Raw genomic sequence first — 21,846 nt, 5'->3', positions numbered from 1 at the left:
GAAAAGTGAGCTTGATTAATTCACCATGGCTGTGAGAAAGGCTTTCAGCTATTGTTTTGTTTCCCTTCACAGTTCCCTCCTCTTTTCACTGTTTTCTCTAAAAGCCAGACTTCTCATATTTCATTAAATTCTTTTCTCTTCTTCGCTGCCCGCTCAATTACTCTTACGCAGCTCTTTCAGACATACACTGATAAGTGTATAAAGTGACAAATCAAATTAAAATGATACAAGTACGATTTGGAATTTGCCCTCATGTTTATTATCAGTGCATGGAGAGAAATTTGTGCCTGGTGTATCTAAAAACTGGCCATTAAAAAATTGCAGGTTTAATGTAATTTTTTCATTTGCACAAAAATGCATTGTTAGTTATTTTAATTAAATATATTTATGCGCAGCTGCACAGAATCATATTACCATATTATTAATATCTGTAATCTAATATACAGCAGGAGTATTTCTCTGCTTATGTTTAACAATAAATCCAGACATTTAATTTGGTAACCGTTCTCAGCTCTACCCTGAGGGCTGACAGTGACTGTTTACATAAGCCTGCAGGACTGACAAAATTCATTCAACATCTGCAGGTCACTTGAGTAAAGCAATTACAGAGCAGCACAGCTAATGCTGAGTGTCTGTGATTAGACATCCAACTAGTTTTTACAGGCATCAGAGGGTGAATGACTTTGTCTTTTCAGACTTTTGTGTAGAAGGAGCAAAATTTCTGGAAATAGCAGCAAAGCTCTCGGTTCATTTTTACAAGACTTGATTGAACGCAGCTATTGCCTAAAATAGCTTTTCCTCTCGGTTCCTTCGTGTCTTGGGTATACATTTGAGGGGAAAGAAACATATATCACGGTCTGCTATGGATTATGTGCCAGAGACGGAGAGGGTGTAGCTCTTTTATCACATGAGTCATTAAAGCTGCACAGAGATCATGTTTTAAAATTAAATAAAAAGACTGGAGCACTGCATATACACATGCATAAAACCATAGACATTAAACATGGACTGGTTTGAGCAGATCAAACATTAAGAGGAATCTGTCGAGAACGCTGCCTTATTAAACGTTGTGTATGTTATTTTTGTTTTGTGTAAGTTTTATGTCTCCTTTCTTTACATTTTAACTGACCTTCTGCTTCTCAGTTATTTAAATTTGGGAATAAATCTGAAGTGGGTATTATACTTCAGTTTATATTTTGGAGCTTTTAATAATTAGGTACAGTGTCATAAAAGTTTTTGCCCCCTTTCTGATTTCTTAGTTTTTTGCATTCTTGTTTGAGTTAAATTTCACTTGCCTTATCCAGGCTTGATAACTGAGAGATCCTTTAGGCAGCTAAAAGATCTCAAAAAGCAATAAATCAGACAAAAGGGATTTCCAACGAATCACAGTGAGAGCCATTATCCACAAATGGAGAAAACTTGGAACAGAGATGAACCTTCCCAGGAGTGGCTGTCCTACTGAAGTTAGTCCAAGAACGCATTGACGAGTCATCCTGGAGGTCACAAAAGAACCAGAGGAACATCTAAAGAACTGCAGGCCTCACTTGCTTCAGTTAAGGTCAGAGTTCATGATTCAACAATAAGAAAGAGACTGGACAAAAATGGCATCTATGAGAGAGTTCCCAGGTGAAAACCACTGCTGACCGAAAAGAACACAAAGACTTGTCTCAAAAAAAATCCTCTGGATCATCCTCGATGATCTTGAGTTGCATTACATCTGCTGTAAAACCAACAGCACTTGATAAAAAGATGATCATACCAACAGTCAAACATGGTGGTGGTAGTTTGATGGAGTCGCTTTCCTGCTTCAGGACCTGGACGACTTTCCATTATTAATGGAACCATGAATTCTGCGCTCTACCAGAAAATCCTGAAGCAGAATGTCCGGCCATCAGTTTGTATTTTGAAGATCAAGCACACTCAGTTTATGCAGAACAATAATCTAAAACACACCAGCAAGTTCACCTCTGAAAGGGTCCAAAAAAACTCAAAACAAAACCAACAAAGGTTTTGGAGTGGTCACTCCAAAACCCGGAATTTATTAGGATTTACATGTTTCGGTATGACCTTAAACAAGCCGTTCATGCTCAAAATCCCTCCAATGTGGCTGAATTACAACAATTGTGCAAAAAAAGAGTGGGCCAAAATTTCTCCACAGCAGTGTGTAAAACTCATTGCCAGCTATTGCAATTGCTTGACTGCAGTTCTTGCTGCCAAAGGTGGCGCAACCAGTTAGTAGGGTAATTACGTTTACATATAGGGCCAGGTAGTTTTGGATAGCTTTTTTCCATTAATAAATTCAATCATCATTTAAAAACTGCATTTTGTATTTATCTGGTTATTGCTGACTGATATTAAACTTTGTCTAATGAACTGAAACATGTAAGTGTGAGAAACGTGCAGAAAGAAAAACAAGAAGAAATCTGGAAATTTAACCTTTAGATGGTGGTAAATAAAAAGACACCTGGTCACCAAAGTTCAAATAACCCTGAGGGGACAAGAGCAGCTTCACAAAAGTTCATGACAATCCATCTAAGAGTTGTCAAAAATTATAAATGTAAACTTGATGTTTGGAAATGTCTGAGGATCACCAGAAGGTATAAGACTCTATTCTCTGGAAACCATCAGTATGCTTTGTTTATCACTTGAGCTAGATATTACAAAGATCTATCAACATTGACTGCTATTTGCTAACATATCATAATAATACTCTATCTCGAGTCACTTTGTGATTCCCACCCTATGACTCCTCGATGCTATCAGCTCCGCTAATGAGCAGCTCAGACAAATTTTCTCCGGGGACGCAGAGCGCGAGGTCACTTGTACGTAGGGAGTGAACGTGACATCGTAAGTCAAATGGTGACAGTTGAGCCACAGATCACAGAGGGCAGAGTTGCACACACAGGAAGTGCATTCCTTCCCCTCGCAGTCACTGCCCCCACTGATGTTTGTTTAAACTGGGCTCTGATACATGAAGAGATTACTTCTCCACTCAAATCTCCTCCCACTCCACCCTTGACTCCAATGCTCTTAAAGTACCCCTCTCTTTTGTGTAAGAAGAGGACACTGAGTCCTTGGAGACTTCACATTTTACCTCTCCTTTGAAAGCGACCCGTTACACCTCTGATATCAAAACTCCACTCCTGCTTGACTTTTTCTTATACTTACCAAACATCAGACATCAGAGTGAAACTGTTACACGTGCATCTGTCAGGCTTCAGTTGGCAAATCCACAGCATAACCCTGCTATTACACGTCTCTGTGTTTAGAAGAGGGATTCCAATAGGCCGCATGAGACTAAGGCAGCCCTGAAATTTTCTAGATACAACAGATTGGACACTAAACGGCACTTATCCTGCAAGTTCCTCTTCAGAGTGAGTGTGATGTGTCATCGCACAGATTGGAACAAATTGAGAATTTAATTTAATATAGATTCACAGCTTACTGAGTGGTCACGCGGCTGATGTAAGTGATCTCTTGTTGTGCGCTGCACTCAGGAACGCAAGCTTCTTTCCAACTATCCTTAAACTACTTTTTGATTTGAAATGGCAAGGAGGCAAGGAAAACCAAACCAGTCTGTCAGGGCCTCTTAGGCCAAACTTTTTTCCTTTCGGCTGCTCCCCTTTATGAGTCGCCACAGTGGATGATTTGTCCCTAGCATCCCTCTCTGTCACACCAACCATCTGCATGTCCTCCTTCATTACATCCATGAACCTCCTCTGTATTGTTCCTCTTTCCCTTCTGGCTGGCAGCTCCATCCTTTTTCCAATATATCCACTATCCCTCCATGCACATGTCCATCTTGAGCCACTTTAATAAATCTAACACAACTGGGAAAATAAGTATAAAAAAAAGATTTGAAACTAGACCATAAACTCAGAAACACTTTTTGCTGAGGTCACGAAGCACAGGAGCTGACTTGTCTTTTCCCACAGATTTCAATGTACCCAGACGGCTGTTTGTTTAAGGCACTCTTTCTTTTATATACAGCCTTTTGTAAAGGCACAGAGGGAAAATGCCTGTTATAGCCCACACTGAAAGAACACAAGTGTGTTCCCATTTCAGTTGCCAATATAATCACAGTATAAGTAAAACGTCTTTCAGCAGCTCCCTCATTTTTCATCAGAACTTTGTGTCTGGTCTCAAACCAGGGATCATGTTTGTGTGTGTGAGGCAAACGTGTTAACCGCTACACTAGAGAGATGCATCTATATAGAAAATGAAGGATGAAGTCTGAGTCTTGAGGCTGAAATCTGAAATTTTGGTGTTGTTTTTAAAAAATTTCCAGGAGAATTTGAAACAAATTCTACTGGGAAAGAAACAAAATGTCTGAAATTACCCATCCAATGAGATACTTTTTGTATATGCAAATATAAAGTATGCACATATGGTTGCACAGGTCAACTTTGCAGACCAATTCTTTAACTCGAACACTTACCTGAGTTTATCAGCCACGAAGATGACTCTCCGCTCCAGCAGCAGCGAGGCAAAGACGCGAATCACCTGCCGCACGCTGAGACACTTGAACAGACTTTCAAAGTCCACGTGCTCCAGTCGGGAATCGGTGGGCCGCCTCAACTCAATGACCTGAGTGATCACAGAAAGCGTGAGTCTGATTTACTGAGTGCACTTTGCCAAAGTGTACTGAGCTAACGGTCGTAAACAAAAAGCAGTTGTGTTTTGTTGTGCCTGTGCCTGTAGCTCTGACCTCATTTCCTGCACCGGGAAGGAAGGTTTTTACTTTGATAATCTTCCCTGGAGCGGGAAAGGGGGACTCCATCAGACTCCTCATGAAGGGATAGACCAGAGCTGCTGAGATGCCTCTCCGTCTCTCTACCTCATCCAGGATCTGAAAAGAGGATGTTGACAATTAATGGAAACATACTGTTGTGGCTTTAAGCGCTCATGGTTGTCTAGCTCTCATTTTCTGTTTTGAAAAATAGCAAAGGCATCTATTTCCATGCCTTTGTGTGAGGAAAATTCCACCCAGTGTGCCTGTCTGCCTGTTTTGGTCCAAGCTGCCTCCTGTCTGGAAAGTTGATTGGGGAATCGCTCATTTTGGAGGTCATATGATACCAACCCTGTTGCTCTCTCTTCACACACATACAGCTTCCTCTGAAAGCAAACACTGACCTCCTTCTTTATCATGATAACTTTTTTTTTAATAAATCTAATTTACATTTGAAACATCGCAGGCATTCTCTTGCTCTCTTTGGGCATCTGCTAAGGGTGCTTAAATATCACAGGATCCAAAACTAGTTAAAGTTTGGCTCTAGTAAGTAAACACCAGTACAAATTAAAGGCACACACCCATACTGATAGTGTGTGAATACTTCATCAATATGGGGAAGTTATTCTACTTTTACTCAGTTACTGCAGTCTCATTGGGCAACTATATATATATGCACCATATCCTTAAAACATTCAACAGTCTGGGTTGAAATAATAAAGGAATCAGATAAGGCTGAAAGAGTCACACAGAGTGACTGCTCTGTTCTGCGTTAGCACCAGTGAGAAAAAAGCAAGAGAAACAATTACTCTGGGAAATCAGAGGGTTACAAAAAAAGGAAAAGAAGCTGAAACAAGCCTTACTGACAAACAAGCGTTCGGCACAAGGTCTGCTGAAAGTCATTTCCTTCAGCTATGAGACAGGTTAACCACAGCTACAGCACCGCATGCAGAAATTTGGCTTTTTGTGTGTGTGTGTGTGTGTGTGTGCATTTACTGTGTGTGTGGCTAGAGGACAAGACTGAACTCACTGTAGAGAACAAGTCAAAACAGCCCAGCCTGCTGATGACACAGTACACCTCAGGAAGGCGAGGTCCTTTCCCAGTCGGCTGCAAGAGAAAAAAGAATAAACTCTTTACCAGAAGAGACCCATTCAGAGATATCCTTTAAAAAAATGATAACTATAAATGCACTTGAAGAAAGGGCTTAGCAAGGTAGCCCTATACCCAGTGCTGTCCAAAAGTCTGGAGTGACACCTCCTTTCTTTATATTTTACTTCAAAGGAAACACATTTTTTAAAGTGGTCTTGAGCAATAGTTCTTGAGGGTTTCTTGGCTGTTTTGAGCCCAGTCCTTGTACCTGATGATCTTCACAGGAATATTTGTTTTTGCTTGTTAAGACACTTAACACTGACCTATGAATCATTCACGCATAAACAAGGAACCTAAACTCAAGGGATGCACCAGTGTTGTGTCCTCACATCATAGAAAACAAAGAATCAACTTTAGACATTTTGTTACTTGCAGCCTGTCACAAAAACACAAAAACATTTGTTCACATTTCTTTAGTTCATTCTATTAAAGAAAACGCCAAAAATAACTAAATTTAAAAAGCAGCCGTGGCTCTGTCATGGTTTTGGGCTGCACTTCAGCCAGCGGTGTTGCTGGAATTAATTACAAAAGGACAGAAAAGTACCATCAGATTTTGATCTGTCAAGCAATGATCCTAAACACGCTGCATACCTGGATAGAAAAACACACGACTTAACATAATCAGTCACGATTGGCCTCCCCTGAGTAAGAACCTCTACGTTATTGAAGAGTAATCCAACAAGGGGCGATTCAAGACTTCCAAACACTACTGTATATAATTACAAATACATAAAGGGACCATAAAACTACACGGATGATAACGTGAAGATAAGTTGCTTAAATGTTGTATGTGAAGTCTTTGACTCAATCTGTCATCTGAGGTGAAAGTCTTTCATGCGGATAAACATAGGTGGTTTATCTGCTCTGTCTGATCCTATCTGCTGTCCTCTGTGCGCTCAAATAGAAACACCGGGGGCACAGACACTTAAAAACACGGACACAAATGAACACAGGCCACACAGACGAATCCACTTGTCCATATTAGGAATACAATTTTCTCCTCTAGTTTCTCCTCTGCCTTTCCAAATGGATGATTAAATCAACTATGTGGAGCTTGATTCAAGTCCTCAGGAATGCTCGCCTGCTGCCAACTGCTGGACAGACAGCGGGGAGGAAACAAAATTACTGGAGGAGAGCAGCTCACCTCTCTTCCCCATCTCCCTATCTGTCTCTGTCAACCGTCATTAAAACCTGCTTCCATCAAAAACAATCTCAGATCAACAAAGCGGATCATGCATAAGAAAACACTTTGCTGATCTAAAATTTACCAAGAAATCTAAACAGCACACACGCTCCTGGTAAGCGTCTGAGACCGTGCATGCTGCGTGCACGCTTTTTTTTCCTTTCGTTTTTAAAGGCAAACAAAAATCGCCAGCACATTAGCAGAATCCCACACAGTCATGCTCTCCACCCGCAAGCTAAATGGGAGGCTCAACGAAACACTTCAAAGCATTCGCCAGCCTAATTACGGAGAGGAAATGCTCCAGAATGACAATGTTTGGATTTTTCATGGTTTCTTTTTGTCTTGCCTCGCTCGAGAAACCGTTGTTAAATTCAATGAGTCAGTCCTAGACTCATTGAATTGAATAGACCCATTTCTGTAATATACTTACATATCTATACTATTGCTAATATATATTGTAATATATCTATATCACTAAAGCACTTCTGGATGGATGCAAACTGCATTTCGTTGCTCTGTTCCTGTGCATGTGCAATGACAATAAAGTTGAATTCTATTCTATTCTATTCTAACTGGGTTTTTATCTTCAATTATTATATTTTACAACATTTTCATGGGCTTTTTATGACTGCGTTCTATCTTTTAAGGCAATATTTCTTCCCAAGTGTATTCAATTTAAAATGCAACAGAGCTACACATTTCATTAAACATATACTTATTCAATTACTGTATTTTGTAGCCACTGAAATCTCACCTGTGTAGTTTGGGTGTTTGTTGCTCTGCTAACACTATTTAAAGTATTTACTGGGCACACACACATGCTGCTCAGCTGCTGTAACAGTAAGTGCGATAATCTTTGTCCGCATCTATTTTTTCAAGCGTTTCACACCCTGTTTAGTTTTTCATGTTTTATTTTTGACATTATTATTCTTAGCGATTTCTTTCCTTTTCGGACAAAGCACACGGTCACATCAGCAGCGCCACAGGAAACTACACCGAGTGTTCAAATAAAAGCGTCTGTCACAACAAACAGGGGCTCAGCGGGGGGTGAACAGGGAGATGAACAGCGGCTTACCAGCAGGCGCCTGCAGTACCCAAACCTCCTGCTGCCGTCCTCCCCAGTCAACATGAAGGAGAAGGTCTCGCTGAGGCCAAAAACAAATATATGCACATGAGGAGCAACGCAAAGACACAGAGTCGTGAACACAACGGCAGATACTTGTGATAAAACAGAGCATGATTGTATTGGGCCTGGCATGGTTATACATTCAAACGGTGCAGCAGGTGGAGTGCACAGATAAAAGGGTGGAGGTGTGTGAAAGATTATCATCATTATTATATTGTTGTTGATTAAATAAAGTACAGTATCATTTATTATCAGTTATAACGTCCACTGTGGCTTTGGGTTTAGTAAAAATCCACCTTTTAGAGAACGGAGCCAAATGGAAAAACTTTTAACATGCATGAGACGTCATTTCAGAAGCTGAGGTATTCAGCAGAGGAAAACCTAAACCTCGCCTTAGAGGGTGAGGTGGATGTGAAATTTCTATAGTTTCTGTTTTTTCTGTTGCCCAACAGACAGGAAAGGAAAGGAATTTGACACTGTGTGGAAGACTGCTGGACGTACCTGCTGTACTCTGAGACCGGACTCCAGTCTTTGGCATCTGGGAAACAGAACTGGGGAATGGCTTTGAGCCTCTGTTCTGCCTCCCTCATCTGCTTGGTGGGCCTATCCAGCTGTGAGGTGAGGAGAGTATTCCAGTCAGCTCATCCTCCTTCACATAACTCTGTCATCCTTTATTAAAATCCCCCATGGATGACCTACAAATGACCAGACTAACTTTTCTCCTGTTCAAGGTTAAACTCCCTCATGTCCTCTCTAATTCAACTACACAGAGAGTGCTCTCTGGCCGTGTGAGATTAACTTCTCCCAGTGTACACGTCAGCTGAGAAGTAATTAGAGAAATGCTCTTTCAGGGTTTTTCCTGTGGCGTGAATGGATCCTGGTTATTTTAAATTATAAACAGACCTACAGGGCTTTAATTTATAAGCTGTAATAACCCGCACAACTTCAAACAGCCTGCAGGGTCAAATGTGAAAAAAGTGTTTCAAGGCTCAAAATGGGGGGAAATTTTAGAAACCCTCTACAAGATCTTTTAATAGTAAGAATAATATCATTGCAGTAACTGCTTTTAGAAGTCACGTAATAATAACACTCAGGAGGTTCTGAACTATTTATGCTTTGGAAACCATTCAGTGGTGACATATCTGTGCACAGTTTGTGATTTCTAAAAACCTAGTGACGTCGGTTAAGGAATTTTATGGTCACTGACACGATAGACTTGATTTTTTTTTCAATTTCTTTGCTTGTTTGCTTTGTTTCAAAGCAATTTGCACTCTCTGCGTTCTTGCTACGCCCCACGTAAAAGTTGTCAGAGGTGACCAGCAGCAGGACCCAGTTGCGGCTTTTACCTTGGGGAATTGGTAGGTGACCTCTGGGGAGTAGGAGTTCTTGGTGGGTTTCTTTTTCAGAGAAACAACCACAAAGTACTCAAAGAGTTCTCTCTCCTGCCACTCGATGAGCTGCAGCTCCAGCGTTCGATAGCTCGGGGCTCGTCGCAGGATGGACTGTAACTTTAATAACCTCTGGGTGTGAGCTGAGAAACATAATACACGCAAAATTGTCAGTTTTTTTGTAGAGAATGAAATCTGAGGCTACAGCAGGTCAGTCAATTAAACAGAAGGTATCTGAAAAATGTGCGCTCGCTAACCTTTGAACCTGTCGTCCGAGTCGCTCTCGCTCTCGCTGTTGTCGTCTGGAGACACACAGAGAAAAGGGGTCTTTATGGGTCAGGGTGCTTCTTCACAAACATGTGTTTATGTCACAAAAGGGACACAGAGGGAACGCTACGTGGGTGGCTGAGATACAAATATTTACTCGCTTATCTGGCCAGAAGATGAAGGGGAATATAGAGAAGCAATACCTCTCAGAGATGCAGTCTCAACATTGGACATGGAAAGCTTCTTCAACCTCTTCTTCCCACGTTTAGTGCAGTAAATGGAGTTGATCCTCTGGACCAGCTGTAGACGGAGGAAGGAGGAAATTCTATCAGGAACTTAAGGTTTTGTTTCTCTTGAGCCTAAGTATAGGAAGCAGAGATGTGCACGGCCAAAGCTAACAGTGTGAAATACAGTACATGTGTGTTAAAGGGTGCAGACAAATACAACAGAAAGGCATTAAGGGGAGTTCTTGAGAAAAAGGCAAATTTAAACAGTGATTACACGCACCAAGGCACTCTATCTTAAAACATCCATTCCAAACTGTGGAATTACAAGTGATCCAGAGCTCCACTGACTCTGACTGAAACCTGAGATGGCCTGTGAAGCGGGAACACAGAGTGAACACGGTCGGAGCTCTGCGAGGACTTAGTGTAGGTGTTTTTGTACAATTTCGCAGTGTGTACCTTGGGGATCCTCCAGTGCCTGTGTGAGGGCAGGGTATCGGTTGTGCTACAGAGGCTATCATCCAGCAGGCCGCAAGGTGAGGGCGATACACCAATCTGGGGGAGAAGCAGCATTTCGTCGTGGCTGTAGCGTTTGGTCAGCTGCGACATCCGATGGCTTTTCCTGTCGCTCGGAGCAGGCAAGTGAAGGGACTGACTGCTGGGCTTGGAAGGCAGCTAGTTACAGAGAAAAGAAAGCAGCAGGTTTGGTACCTTTCATTCACTTGTAATAACACTTAGCTTTAAGCAATATCTTTATATCTCAGTTACATTGCGCAGTGATCTGCCTTCCTAGTTTTTCATTTCCTGTCATAAAGAGGTGACCAACATAAGGCCCGGGGGCCAGAATTGGCCTCTAATATGGCCTGCTCGACAGCTTTGGAAAGAGCCTGAATTTTGGACTTCAATGACAGAAATTTCCATTTTTTCATAGAAATCTGTCATTTTAATGGTGGTTTCAGAGTACAAAGGGGGAAAAGGACATATTCTGTCAATTAACAAGAATTTTTATTTGATTTTATTTTCTGTTTAATAATTACAGGACAGTCTGTGCAATGAGCTACAAGAACATTTTCGGTAATTGTAACAGTGTTTTCTTACAATTTGAACCCAGTGTGGTGCTGACTGATTTTATTTTTTCATTTACTATAACAACGTTTCTTTATTATGTAGAAAAACTGACAAGTAATTCAATTCAGTTTTATTTATATAAGACCAAATCACAACAACAGTTCCCTTAAGGCACTTTATATTTTAAGTTGACCCTACAATAACATAACAATAACATTTATTTTTTAAATTGCACTTATTTTTCTTTTATTAAAATATACCAGGAATTAAATGTGTAGATTAATAGCTTTGCACTGACAGAAAGGTCAGTTGCACCGGTCCGTATGTGGGCCACAATGCTTTAATGTGTTAGTGTCAATGCAAACAAAACATTAAAGCATTTAAGCAGGAGAATACGATTTATTGTGAAGCAGTCACAGGGAGTGGCGTTCAAAGGAACAACTTAAAAAAGCATGTGCATCTTCAAAGCAGGGGTTTTTCCTGTACATGTGATAACTTGAAACGTTTGTCATCTTCTCAGCGCTACTCTGGAAATGACTGACTTCTCTGATGGACTTCTCTATCAAAAGTAGCGGTTCAAACAGTGTTTACAGCAGCGTTAAACAATGCTTGTTGTTACCACATGTACCCCTTTTGTCCCTTCTACTTTACATAGTGTGAGGCATGTGCCTGGCAATGAAGTGAGCAGACTAAATCAGCAGATGGCCCTTTCTGTAAACATCGCAAGGTCTAAACACGTCAAGCTGTTTCCTGGAGTGACTCAAATGAGGTGTGAGATTCTTTAAAAGACGTTATCCAGGTTTCATCCGTGACACCCCGAAAGGGTTACCTGAGGCGGAGAGTTCAGCTTCCTGTCCATGACGGACCAAGAGCGGTTGTTCTCCAACAGACGAGACGTACGGCCCAAACTCCGCCGCTTCAGGTCGACGTCCTCATATGGATTCTCCTTCTCTGTGGGAATAAAGTGAGTGTTCACGATAGAAGTACAGCTGGCAACAGTTTGTGTAAGCAGGCCGTTTCTGAGAGAGGACAGATGAGGCCGAGGGGTCAAAGAGGGTAAATAGAAGGCGATTAAAGGTGTCAGAGGTCCAAGAAAGCCTCCCTAGGTTATTTCAAAAAGGGATGAGTGATGAAAGGTAAGTCAAAGGACATTCACAGCCGACTCAAGTTAATTCCCAACTGAGTCACTGTCCAGATATGCAAACTGTAGTGAGAGAGCAAAAGAAGAGTACATCATGAGTTCCACAAAGACCTTTCCAATAACCACTGGTTCTTTCAAGTATACATCAGCTAAGTATATCATTTTATGTTTGTTTTTTGCATAAGACAATCTAATAAGGCATCTGACAAACAAGAGTTCAGGTCTCATTTGGCAAATTATTTTAGGCCTGCAATAAGCATAGATTTTGCTACCGCTCCATAGTTGTCCTTCAGTCACTAAATGATGGCAGGAAAGCAAAGAGCATGAACATTACAGAGCATAGCATGGCTCTCGCTGATGTCACCTGGCAGGGGACCAACTTCAATAAAGACAGAACTTGTGTAACACCACAGTCCGTGTCTATTCAGACATGTGCTCTGAGAATAGCTTTTTGGCAGGGTCTGAAAAAGGTTGTGAGAAAGAGAAGAAACCACGGCGAAGAACAAAAAACAGAGCCAGATGGCGTCGAAATGCATGAAGGGAACTTTTAAAAGAAAGAAAATCAGTGTTATCTGGCAACAGAAGTGCATCTGGTAGCTGTGTTTTAAAGGAAAACCTGGTGAACCCTCCAACAATGAGAGTTTTTTAAGCACCTAACTTAAAAAAATGCTTGCATAGCTTTGTTCAGTTACCTATTTTTAGGTTAATGATTTAACCTGGACACACACACATCCATGCACAGACAATGTACACTGGATGGGGAGCTTCGGGGCGTTATGTTGTGTCATGCAGTCAATTAGTTGAGTGGAGTTATTTTTATGTGCATCATTAAAGCTGCGGGGCAGAATCAGAGGGCTCAGTCTGACCCCACATTGTGCCGCTGCGCCATTAAACCGAAGCTATACTGTAATGAGAGCCTGCTGGGAAAATCATATGTCTCTATAGCTGCTCATGCACTGGAGGGTACTAATCTGCTGCTCTGATTACAAACATCAGGATCTCTCCCTAACACACTCCCAGACACGCAGCATTACGCAGGGAGGGGACACACCTCAGCTGCACACTGTGATTGTACACACGCACAATAGACGCTCTGGGCAGGGCGAGGCTCAGAGCAAACTACACCAACAATGTCAGGATCAATTTACCCTCTAAAGTGGCGATCTTGTACCAATGCTCAACCACTGAAACAAAACTACATCAGGGACGGACGCTATAGAAGAACCTCTGGCAGGACCGCAAACCGTACAGCGCCTCCGTCACGAAGACAGTCTCTCCCGTGACCACGCCGGCGACGTTTTGTGGCAGAATGTACAGTATTTCAGGCACCATAACAAAATTACAGCTTGCTTTATGTGTCTAAGGTGCATCTGTTTAATCGCTCGTTACACGTAGCAGACAGTCGCCCAGATTCATTCATTCGCAGTGGGGTAAGAGCAGACAGCTGAATCATTGTGTCAGTGGTGCAAAGGGTGTGATTCATCAGCTTGTAAACAGATCAATCACCGGCACACCATTTATCAGCTACACTGGTTAAAAGCACGGTTCCCTGATGTCACAATATATCATGCAACCGTAGTAACACTGTAGCGCAGGTCAAAAAAGGCCAGCGATCTTAAGATAAACACCTAACATCAAGCACAAGTGCCAACTGACAACAAGTGAGTGGGCGTCCTTCCAAGAAAGTCAAAGAAGTCAAAGTTCTCATGGGAAAGAAAAACATTTATTTATTTATTTAATTCTTTTCATTTCTTGCATAGTCAGTGTTCATGTATTTTCATCCGACATGAAAAAGAGACCTCACATCTGGGAACCATCGCAGCACTTTGTTTTATAGGGTCTTTTTTCTAGCCAGCGTTACCAGGGTACTTCCTCAGGTTAAGAGGAACTTTGAGTGATGCAGGTATACTGTAATTGGCTAAAAATCTGAATGTAGCTATTTAGAGAGCAACTCTTAAAGATGAGATGGAGTCCAGACTTTAATAAAGGGAAATAAGATGCAATCTTGATTAAATATAAAACTCTGCACTCACAGTTCCCTTCGGTTTGCTAGTGGGCATCCACCCCATGCAGCAATGTGGGGAGAAAATGAAGACGCTGACCACAACAAGAGGTGACGCTGAGCTACCAACCACTGGCCTGCATTACATCAGCCTCAAGAGTTTGTTGAGGGGCGAATACAATCAGAATAAAGGCTTGGAAGGAATTTGGAACACAGGGACATCCCCAGTGGGTACTTACCCACAGGTACTCCCCAGAAATTGTTTCGTCTGAAAGCAGCTTTAATGTCAGCTTGCTTTGCATTTGATTTTTATAATTACAAATAGCAAAGAGAAAAACGTGTCATGAGCAAATATGAAACACATTATGGGAGACCTAGACTATATATATATATATATATATAATCTAAACATCAGCAAAAGGGTTTTTTTCCTGTTTCTTTCTGTACACGCTTACTTGTTGAGTTCAGAGAATATACGCGAGGTTGTTGTTCTTTGTAAAAGATGGCTGTACCGTGTAATAAGATACACAAAAACCCTAATTTCCTACCAGCGTGGCTGCTTCTCAAATGAAACTTTAGTTTGAAAGCTTTTGTTTGAGCACTTCAACTCGAAGACAACATCTCTGTCGAGAACAGGCAAAGATCGGGAAAAGTGCGTCTCCAACCCGCAAACTCTCACCCTCACAGTGCCGGATGAACAATAGGAGCTTTGTTGCGAGTCACATGAAAATCCGTCATGCCTTGACGCTCTATCTCAGACCGCTGCACATCCTCAGCCAAAAAGAAAAAAAGAAAAAAAACAGAAGGAGAAGAAGAAGTGCACTGACTGGGAAAAAATGGTTATGCTTGTATATTTAAAACATCCTACCCTTATTTAGTCATCACTGAGCGTTTATAATAAAAATATTGCAGAGTGTGTAAACTGTTTGGGGATTTTTTTGGTTTTTTTTTTGTTTTTTTGCACAAGTTTCATCATGAGCTTGCACATCGCACTGACACATTTTCACTGCATTAAATATGTACCGAGGGAGTTGGCAGCTGAACTGGGCAAAGGGCCTGGGGTCATTTGCTAGTGGAAAGGAATTTTGGCTCCTCGACGCGTCCAGCATTTCATACACAAATCATCTCAGACAACAAACCAATGATTTGACTTCTCTCCGGCGAGAAACGCTTCATGAAAATGTAAGAAAATGATGCTTAGCAATTTTTTTAAAAAGCAAATCTGTGACCACACAAAAAATTCCATCCTTACTCTAACATTTGGTGAACTGCCACTTACTGATTACTGATTACATCTATCTGCATCAATAAAGGCATTTCACTGTGGGAGTTCCCACTGCTCCTCTTCGCCCTGCTGATGCCGGATAGCAGAGTGAAAATGCAGATACCCAGTCGATCTCTACAATAAAATTCAACCCGTGCAGCCACATGTTATCCATTAATCTTATTTTCAGGCTCAGTGCTCACTGACTGCTCCCACAGTGGGATTTGTTTTCCACACCCCACACATTTCTACATGAAGCAAAAGCGAAAAGGGGGCGGGCCACCATGCTTATTACAACTTTAAGAGTCACTAAAACATCCGACTTTGTCTGCCAAAGCTTCTGTTACAATCAGACTAATGATATGCATTCAGCACCCACTTTATTAGGTACACCTTGCCAGTACGAGTTTGGAGCCTCTTTCACCTTCAGACCTGCCTTAATTCTTCATGTGATAGAGTCAACAAGGTGCTGGAAACATTTCTCTGAGATTTTATTCCATATTCACATGACAGTATCACACATTTGCGGCAAATTTATCGGCCACACATGAATCTCCCGTTCCACCCCATCCCAAAGGTGCTCTTTTGGATTGAGATCTGGTGAGTGTGAGGGGAATTTGAGTACGGTGAACTCATTTTCACATTCAAGAAACCAGATTGAGGGGATTTGAGTTTTGTGACATGGTGAGTTATCCTGCTGGAAGCAACCACGGTCAGCATCAATACTCCAGTAGACTGTCTTGCTCTGTTGATACTAAGGCTACGTTCACACTGCAGGCGAAAGCGCATCAAATCCGATTTTTTTGACCCTATGCGACCCATATCTGATCATGGTATGACAGTGTGAACGGCACAAATCCCATATTTTCAAATCCGATCTGGGTCACTTTCGTATGTGGTACTGAATCCGATACATATCTGATGTTTTAGAAAGCAACTGCTGTTTGAACGGTCATGTCGCATTAAATCCATCTTTTACGTCACTGACACAAGACAGACGCCAATTATCAGCGCTCGAGAAGACATCGTGAACGCTTCCTGTCCATCCAGTGTAGATGTTAGTGAAACTGTTGGGAAGACAACGTGAACATTTTATTTGTACTGTATAATCTGCAGATTCTGACAGAAATCTGCAACTATCCTTTGAAGCACAGCTCCTCTCTAAAACAGCAATAAGGATCATTACTTATCATAACTTAAAGCAAAAATTGGGAAACATAAAGTCTGAAGTCTTTATTTTAAGGACCATCAGTCAAACAATATTGTTTGCTCTGGGTCTAAACAGAGTGCGTTGTGTGTGACGTCTTCTTTTGCGCATGCGGGCCGCTTTAATTGAGCATTAAGACCTGCAGTGTGAACGTAGCCTAAGAGGTCCAAAGTGTGCCAAGAAAATATCCCCCACACATTACATCACCAGAAGCAGCCTGAATTGATCCAAGGCAGGGTGGATCCATGCTTTCATGTTGTTTATGCCAAATTGTGAGCCTACCATCTGAATGCAGCAGCAGACATTTAGAATCATTATACCAAGAACCATTTTTCCACTTTTCTATTGCCCAATTTTAGCGAGCCTGTGCCAACTGTATCCTTAGTTTCCTGTTATTAGCTGACAGGAGTGGTTCCCAGCCTGGTCTTCTGCTGCTGTAGCCCATCTGCTTCAAGGTTCAATGTGCTGTGTATTCAGAGATGCGGTTATATATAAATTTCTGTTACCTTCCTGTCAAATTAAAACAGTCTGGACAAAAATCTTCTCTGATTTTTGGCATCAAGAAGGCATTTTCACACAGAGAACTGCTGCTCACTGGATATTTTTGTCTTTTTCGGACCACTCTCTGTAAATCATAGAGATGGTTGTGTGGGAAATCCCAGTAGGTCAGCAGTTTGTCAAAAACTCAGACCAGCCCGTCTGGCACCGGCAACCGCGCCTCGTTCAGAGTCACTTAAATCACCTTTTATCTCCATTCTGATGCTCAATTTGAACTTGAGCAGATTGTCTTGGCTATGTCTACAGATCTAAATGCATCGAGTTGCTCTCACGTGATTGGCTGATTATATATTCGCGTAAATGAGCAGTTAAGCAGGTGTACCTAATAAAGTGGCCAACAAGTGTAACTAGTGGAGCTAAAACTTTTTCACATGATTTGGGTGTCCTTGCCTTTGATTTCCTTTATAGTACCTGTATCATTATATGTTTGGAGCAAACCGATTTGAAGATTATAATTAATGCCTCAGCTGTCACATTACTCTTACAACAAATTTGTATTTCCTTCATAATTCATATGTAACCAGACACCTGTTGTAAAAAAAAATTACCATGGACAACTTCCCTAAAGACCAAGATTGCGTATAAATTGCCTTTTGTTGTCTCAACATAAGTTCAAAATACAAAAATATTCAGTTTACTATCACAGAGGAATAGAAAACATGAAAAATAAATGCAAATTCAAGACACAAGAACCAGAAAAATGTTGTATGTCTTACTTTGAAAGGTGACTTATACAGTAATACAAATTACAGATCAACGATCTGAAGATCAGTTAATGTTTACATCTTGTCTTGTTTACAGTGTACTGAGCCAGTGTGCTTACCTACTATGTCCTCATAGGCATTCTCCTCTAAAGTGCTTTTGGAATTGGGTCGGCTCCGTGCGTCTGTGGTCAGTGCGCCATTCTCCGTGGGCGAGGACGGATATGAAGACGGCAAGCTGGCAGCATCCTCCGACTCACACGACTCTCTAGAAGAAGATAAACAATTTGAAACAGACCAAGGTGCTGAGGCAAAATTACAAGGAGGACAAGTCAACACGAGCCAGTGTCTTACTCAGAGCATGTCAACACGTGATAGAGGACAGAAAAAGTGCAGGTTGTATTAAAATATAATCCAGACAGCTGGCCCTACTTCTAAAATGCACTACTTGTCATCTGGAAGAACAGAAACAGGTGGTTAAAACACTCCTAGTGCTGATAAGCGCATTAAAGTCAGCGTTTGTCCTTTAAAAAAAACCCTAAATCAGAAGAATTAATGTTGAAATAAAAGGATCATGCTCCGATCACCGAAAAATTCTAGATAAGTCCAAAGTAAACATGCAGATATCTTACTATTCCTGCGTGTTGTCTGCACAGTGTAAAGCACATGCCACATGTCGAAGCACTGCACAAACTGTTAGCGGAGCTACATCGGCGCAGGGATCTACAGTACGGTCAAGTCGCGCCATCGACAGCTTGTGGCTATAAGCTCGGTCTGAAATTGCTTGAACCACAGGAATGTTAAACACAGAGTCACAGGGATGAATGTTTAAGGATTTCATGCCCGTTTCACACACGGGGATGATCTGGACAGGCCCGACGCTCACAAAAAACAACTGAGGACTTCTGATAAAGAGGATTATGAAAGAGTTATAGGAGCAGACCTTTTTTATGGGCCTGCATACATTTCTGGATAGGATCTGGCATTTCAAATCCTCTGTCAAAGTATTATTTTTCAGTGGCAACCTTAACAGCTGATTCAAGAGCTAAAACAAACTCAGGACGTGCAGCAACCTTGCAAACGGACACACTGATGAGAAGCCTGTTGAGCTTCATCATCAGCGAAGCAATTAGCCATAATGAACAAGCCTAATTTCTCACAAGGCAGTCAAACATGTTTGATGAGTTATCCTCTTAAAGGAGATGAAGCCAGAAACTAGGTCCAATGCCAAATTATAACATACCACAGAAGTTTGTCATTTAAACTGTCAAGTTTGCAGAGTTTATTAATGTACAGACTGGGAATGGTAAATGTGCAGTTAATTCAAAATCTGTAAACTACCTGTATAGCTCCAAGATGCTTTTTAAAATATTTCTGGGGATGTTACATGTGGTATGCATGTAGTTGGAATATGCAAGATCCACAAAATATTACGTTTTTATTACACTGTAAGTGCATGCCAGGTTTCATACTTTCTCCCTAGCCCTTCAAAAACTTCCTGTTTTAAAGTGGTTCGTCCTGTTCACTCAAAACTCCAGACTGTAATAATAAAGCATCGTATTGTGTGGTAATGTACAAGTTTCCTGTGCTTATACTTGTGTGATTACAGACACAAAAGCAGGCATTTGATTTTTGCCTCACCTGTCCCGGATTCTGATGGGGGCACTTCCTTCGGTCTTTGCCGTTCGTGTCGTGCTGGGTGCAGGGGTCGAGGGCAGCGGCGGCGGAGACTCAGAGGCTCTGTCTGGAGGTAGTCCATTGGTCGACGATGCACCCTTCTGGTCTCGATTGGCGTCGTATTCAAAAGTGCGTTTGGGTTTAGGTAAGGGGTTGACTGGTGTGCTAACAGAGTTCTTTTGGCTCGGTGGTTCTGGGCTCTCGGACCTGGCTGAGCTCACACTAAACCTTTGTCTGAGTTTAGAGAGCTTGTCGGGCACCAAAGCGGTGTCCGGTTCAGTGTTCACTGAACAAATGCTGCTGCGCTTACTGGTACATGTGCTGTCCAGGTCGTCCCCTATCACAAAAGACTTTTGTCTCGTCTTATCCGGCGCGTAGCAGTTACTCAGGTAACGTGGAGGGGGTGGGCTGGGATTCTCCTTAAGGGCTTGCTCGATCTTTTGTATCCTGTTGAGGACCGCTGACGTCTCTTTGCGAGTAGACAGGGAGCGCACGAACGGTCCCGTAGAGTCTGTCTTGCCGATCCTTTTCTGGAAACGTCCGTTTTTGTCTGGAAATCCTTCCTCCTCCTCCGTCTCTGTGAAGGAGCATTCAGAGAATGCCGTGCTCATCCTGCGAACCCCCTTAAAGTCAAAAGTCTTCTCGCTGCAGGGAGAAGACAGCAGGCTCGGGCAGCCCTCGCTACTCCCTATGCGCTCCCCTCCTCTTTTGTCCAGACACAAGCTCATCCTAGGCAGAGACACCCTTCTGCACTCCCATTCTGAGATCTTCTTGCGGATTGTGGCAGGAGGGACACCTGTTGCTGAAGAGGTGAGAGAGAGGGCGCGCTTGTGGCCTTGGTAAGAGGAAGGTCCCAGTGAGAGCGTGCTCCAGCTCAGTGTCCTACCATTAAGTCCATCTCCTGGAGCGAGATCCCCTTGTTTCTCCTTCTGCTCCTGGGCGCCCTGACTTTCCTGACAGGACTTGGTTTGAGCTGGAGGCTTGTAGATGGAAAGCCTGTTCTCCAGGCAGCTGATGCTCTTTGACTTGGTTAGACGCCCCTGGCAGTCAGGCTCACTTGGGAGAGATGCACCGCTGCACAGGCTAGCTGTCTTGTTATTCCATCCACCGCGTAGCAGAAACCTGCCGTCAGTTCTGACGTACCTGCTCTGCTTGCCAGAGTTCTCACTGTCGCTGAGGAGCGGCTGCTGGCTCTGCCGCTGGCTGGCAGAGAGAGCAGGACACGGTGATGTAGACTGGCACCTGAAACAAGGCGGAGAGAGGTGTGAAGAAAATTTACATTTAAAAAAAATATTTCAGACTGACAGATGGTAACAAACCAGTGTCATAAAAGGTGCCAACAAGTCCGCGTGCAAATGTGGAACAGATGGGAGAAAACTGTAAAGAATCAGCCGAAAGATTTGAAATCATTTCCGAGATCAAAGACAGCATGAAAACCTGAGCCACGTATTTAGAATAACCACACTAAAGTATTCTGTCTCTGGCAGCGCGGGATTCAAATACAGGCCAAAGGAAATACAGACTACATTAAAACGCCACTGCGGATTTTTCCACATAATCAAAAAAAACTTGAGGAGAATCAGTTTGGACCTCACACAGAAAGGAGCATGCCAAGCGAGATTTATCTTACCTGTGAAAGTCTCGCTGCTCCGCTCAGGTGCACAAAACTTTTGCTGATCCTTGCAGCTAAGTGGTACTAGGTGCTACTGTGTTCTCGCACTTACTGCAGACTCTGCAACCGTTTACCTCACACACACTATCACACACACACACCTTTTCTCACGGTGCTCACCCGCTTTAAGATTTCCACAGAGTGCCAAATTTTCCACTTAACAGCAGGTTAACCTACCACTCATAGCACATCAGGAGCTTTGTCATGAGCTGAAAGGTGACTAACTCTTGTGAAAGTGAAGTGTTGGGAAGATCTGATGTCATAGCCATGGTTAGAATAACAAGAGCTATGGGAGGAGGAAGCTGAGGGCTGTGGACTATGATCCAACAATGCAGGTTGGGACAGATCCGACTTCACGCCTATCTGCCCATCCCTGGTTTCACTCTTCCTACTCCAGGGTGGAGAAACTTATACAAAAGCTGGGGGCTTGGTTGCTGAAGCCATGGAGGATGCATCTCATCTTACTTGCTTTGAAGGTGTACTGTATGA

The 21,846-nt window shown here is 42.3% G+C and overlaps 1 protein-coding gene across 2 annotated transcripts in view; it reads right to left on the bottom strand.

Annotated features, from left to right (window-relative positions):
* Positions 1–21,846, bottom strand: part of dennd2b (DENN domain containing 2B) — a 56,705-nt gene that overhangs the window by 11,688 nt on the left and 23,171 nt on the right. For both annotated transcript variants that reach the window (XM_086287876.1, XM_086287867.1), the window contains exons 3-14: positions 19,650–20,927; positions 18,131–18,276; positions 11,965–12,086; positions 10,527–10,742; positions 10,047–10,143; positions 9,834–9,878; positions 9,535–9,719; positions 8,690–8,799; positions 8,138–8,207; positions 5,760–5,837; positions 4,709–4,849; positions 4,439–4,587 (exon numbers count right to left, since the gene is read on the bottom strand). In XM_086287876.1, the coding sequence (XP_086144002.1) occupies positions 4,439–4,587; positions 4,709–4,849; positions 5,760–5,837; positions 8,138–8,207; positions 8,690–8,799; positions 9,535–9,719; positions 9,834–9,878; positions 10,047–10,143; positions 10,527–10,742; positions 11,965–12,086; positions 18,131–18,276; positions 19,650–20,927 (2,637 nt within the window). The remainder of the gene's footprint in view (positions 1–4,438; positions 4,588–4,708; positions 4,850–5,759; positions 5,838–8,137; positions 8,208–8,689; positions 8,800–9,534; positions 9,720–9,833; positions 9,879–10,046; positions 10,144–10,526; positions 10,743–11,964; positions 12,087–18,130; positions 18,277–19,649; positions 20,928–21,846) is intronic.

Source organism: Aulonocara sp. 'chitande type north' Nkhata Bay, linkage group LG1 (assembly GCF_057382095.1).
Source record: "Aulonocara sp. 'chitande type north' Nkhata Bay isolate Kocher_YH1m ecotype deep benthic linkage group LG1, A_spYH_male_GT1.1, whole genome shotgun sequence".
Taxonomy (NCBI): domain Eukaryota; kingdom Metazoa; phylum Chordata; class Actinopteri; order Cichliformes; family Cichlidae; genus Aulonocara; species Aulonocara sp. 'chitande type north' Nkhata Bay.
Note: the sequence above shows the minus strand (reverse complement) of the source record. Positions and strands in the feature narration are given on the sequence as shown.